The sequence below is a fragment of the Benincasa hispida genome, chromosome 4 (genome assembly GCF_009727055.1).
Source record: "Benincasa hispida cultivar B227 chromosome 4, ASM972705v1, whole genome shotgun sequence".
Lineage (NCBI taxonomy): Eukaryota > Viridiplantae > Streptophyta > Magnoliopsida > Cucurbitales > Cucurbitaceae > Benincasa > Benincasa hispida.
The window spans coordinates 5,981,498-5,985,308 of record NC_052352.1 but is presented as its reverse complement, the minus strand read 5'-3'; the positions used below and the strand labels follow the sequence as shown (position 1 = coordinate 5,985,308).

Below are 3,811 nucleotides of genomic sequence, written 5' to 3'. Positions count from 1 at the left end.
CTGAAATTATGTTTAGTTATAAGCGATTGATCTCGAACAAGAAAATGGAATTATTATTATTATAAATGGATTATTTTAGTAGAAAATTGTCTCTTTAACACAAAGCTAATCTTTTTGGTTTTTCTCTAGAAACCAACAAAGCTAAATTTGATTATCGGATCAACGGCATCGACGAAATCAATTCCCACGTTATGGAAAAGAACTTAAATAATTAACTAAAGAAAGACAAAAGAATATATATATAAACTAAAAGAACAAAAAACTTCATTAGAATTTACGACACAAGAAAACTAAACAAAAAGAAGGGAAATAAAAGACAAATTTTGTACTTTGTGTGTTTGAGAGTAAAATTTCACTAAATAAGCTCGGTAATGATTTTCGGATAAAGATTCGAACCTGTATATCTCTAATAATGTATCGATACAGATTTAAAATACTTTAACCTAAAATCATCTACCACATTGTTCCAACCTCTTCCAATGATTTTTCGAGCATAGTTTCGATGAATGTACTAATAACAACCGAAAACCGCTCTCCAGAAGAGAAATTAATCTCTCTCCATATATAACTCTAAATATGACAACTGACCTGTTAGATGCACAGTCTAAACAAGAAAAAGTTGGGTTCGATTTGGTTCGGTTTTATCGGAGCATGGAAGTAAGAGACTGAAAGACTTGCTCCTCACAAGGGATAGTGAGGCCCATATTATGATTAAACCCAAACTCCTCCTCAGCCAATTGGAGAAGAATTTGAAACTCCGGCCTGGTCAGAAACGTGAGCGGCACAATGTAACGGCTTCTATTCTCACTCACATACACCACAAAATGTCCTTTGGGAACGTCCACCGGAATCTCGTCTCCGCCGCCGCATTGGAGGTGAGTGTTCTTGTTCTTGTTGATTCTTAAACTAGAACACCGTTTCTTGATTTGCTTCACCACCGCGGTCTGCGTCAGTTTTGTGGAAACCGCCATGGATGAGAAAATGAAATGATCTTGATAATGATTTTGATTTTTGTTTTGAGATTTGAGAATGATTTCGAAGGAAAATGGGGGAAAGGGGTTTGTTATTTATGGGGGAAGAGAAGAGTGTGTGAAGCTGAACAAAATCATGTGGGGTTGTGGAGGAGGAGGCAAAGGACAGGCCATATGTGTACGATGATGGGACCCACTTTTTTTTTTAATATTTTCGTAGCGTCCAACACGTATTCCTTTTTCGTTTTTTCATTATTTTATTATTTTTGTTACAACTTACACCGTATATTCATTGTTTAATAATCATATAGATTCCAATTTTGTGTTTCTTTATAAAAAAAAAATATAAATTATTCCATACGGTATTATAAAAGTGTTTTTTTTTTTATTATTTGTATTATTGTGTTAATTTCGTACCTTTTACTTACCTTATTTCTTAATATATGTTAACCAGATAACTTAGAATTTTATTTTTGAAAACTGTTTTTGAATTTTATGATCCAAACAATGGACAATCTAAAACTAATATTTTTATGTTTTTTTTATCCAGAATTTGAATCTTAAAATTTAAAATAAAGAATTATATTAAATAAAGATAAAAATATTTAGGTATATAATATATCGTATTATAACCAAATTTAATTTTTTTAATTAAAATATGTATTATAAATTAAATAAGATTAAATTTCAAGTTTGGTCTTTATGGTTGGGATAAAGATAGTCATTTTAAACATTAGAATTTAGTTCCTGTTGTTTGATACAACTTCATATATAGTCTCTATGATTTGTTAAATCCTCTTACATAGGAACTATTTATTATGAAAGTTTTATTAAACCACAAAGGGCAAAATCTAATTATAGACCATAAGAACTCAATTTAACATACTCCAAACCATAGGGACTAAAATATCTATTATTCCTATAAATTATATAATACTACAATACAACAATTTTCCAATTTACTCCAAACCATAGGGACTAAAATGTCAAATGTTTTTTTATAAATTATATAATATTACAAAACAATAATAACAATTATTTTTAATATAAAACATGTTCATAAATAAATTAATAATAATCTATTGTTAACCAATATTTCGTGGTAACTACAACTAATTTATAATTGTTTAAATTAGAATCCAATTTCTAAATTATGCTATCAGACATATCTAAATGAAATTAAAATTCTATTTTCATTTAATCCATTATTTTCAAATTTCTGTTTTTGAGATTCTTTTATCAAACATGTTCTTAAATTTTCATTTCAAGAAAGAAAAATATATTATAATTTTTGTTTTCTTGAGTTGCGGTTAAATCTACATTTGATGGAATTGGTAAAACTTTTGTATTATTCGACGTCTAAAATTTATGTATATTTATTATTTTTCTTTATTTTTCAATCCACTTTGAAGATCACTTTTGAAATTATAGCTATTTTTTTAAACTAAGTTTTTCTTTTTGTTTTTCTAAAAAAAATTATAATTAATTAAAATTTTAAAAGTAAAAAATATCAATTTTCTAATTTCAAGGTTTTCTTTAAAAAAATTAATGAGTGACATACATACAAGTAAATATTACAATAAGTTTGTAACTCTTTTTTCTTAAGTACAACGTTTTGAATTTTAAATTTTTTTTTTATAATATATAAAATGGTGGACCAAATTTCTAATCTCGATATTGATATTACATGTCAGTTGAATTATGTTTATTTTAACAAATTTAAAAGTTGGATATATTATAGTATTTACTAGGTTTAATTTAAATTATATATTATAGTATTTATTTTAATTTATATACTACGAAGTTGTATTAATTTTCTATTTTGGTGGTCCTCCTCTAATTTGTAAAATCACAATTTTTAATACTCCAAAACTTCATATTAAATTCAATCGTTGTCCCTACCAAATAAATGTTATGTCTAGTTTATTTGAAAATCATGCAATTCTATTCATTATCTACATGTGTCACATGACTCATCACAACAATATCACTATATTGATATGGGGACTAAATGTAAAATATAATAAATTTTTGAGGATGAAATTCAAAATTTATTAAATAAATGTTAATGGACTAAAAACAGAAATAATTAAATCACAGTTCATTGACCAACACGAAATTACTTTAAAGAATATTTTCTTTTTCATTAGAATTAATTAATAGCCCCTACAAATTTTCTAATTTTCACAACTAGCTAAAAATATTAGTTACAAAATTTTAGGAACTTTGCACCCTCGTCTCTAATTATTTTATGAGAATTTGGCCCCTAATTTTATTATCTTGATGAAACCGATCATAACAAATAAAAATTTAAAAAAAAACATTTTTTTCTTGAAAATAATAAAAAGGGAGATTTTTCCAAATACGAAATTATTTATACAAAATAAAAAAAATTAATTTCATTGATAGAAACTAATAGAAGTTGATAGAAGTTTATCAATGTCTATCAATGATAAAAAGGGATAGAAGTCTATCATTGATCTTATGTGATAGGCGCTCGTAGAAGTTTATCAATTTGTTTTTTTTATTATTTCTATAAATAATTTGATATTTTTTAATTTTTTAAATTTTTTTTTAAGAAAATGAAGCACTTAAAAGGGGAAAAAAACTATGTAATACGTATAAGCTATGGTTCGAATTTATTTCAATTTACTAGGTGTTGCTGCCCTTAAGAAGGACAAATGGGGCCCTCTCTTATCATGGATTCACACTTTCAAGCTTCTATCCCTTTCTTCAACCCCTTGTCTCTTTCAAACTTTGATGATAACCCTCTTCGATTTCCTATATACATCAAATTAAGATTAGAAATATCGATGTGAACAGATATATCGAGGTTTCGA

The 3,811-nt window shown here is 26.4% G+C and overlaps 1 protein-coding gene across 1 annotated transcript; it reads right to left on the bottom strand.

Moving 5' to 3' along the window:
• Positions 1 to 308: 308 nt before the first annotated feature.
• Positions 309 to 1,047, bottom strand: LOC120076533 (auxin-responsive protein SAUR50-like). Its single transcript, XM_039030389.1, has one exon. The coding sequence runs from the start codon at positions 969 to 971 to the stop codon at positions 642 to 644; it is 330 nt and encodes a 109-aa protein (XP_038886317.1). The 5' UTR covers positions 972 to 1,047; the 3' UTR covers positions 309 to 641.
• Positions 1,048 to 3,811: the final 2,764 nt, after the last annotated feature.

Bases quoted from the DNA above. Each gene is read 5' to 3' on its own strand.
- LOC120076533 (XM_039030389.1), bottom strand. From the start codon at position 971: ATGGCGGTTTCCACAAAACTGACGCAGACCGCGGTGGTGAAGCAAATC.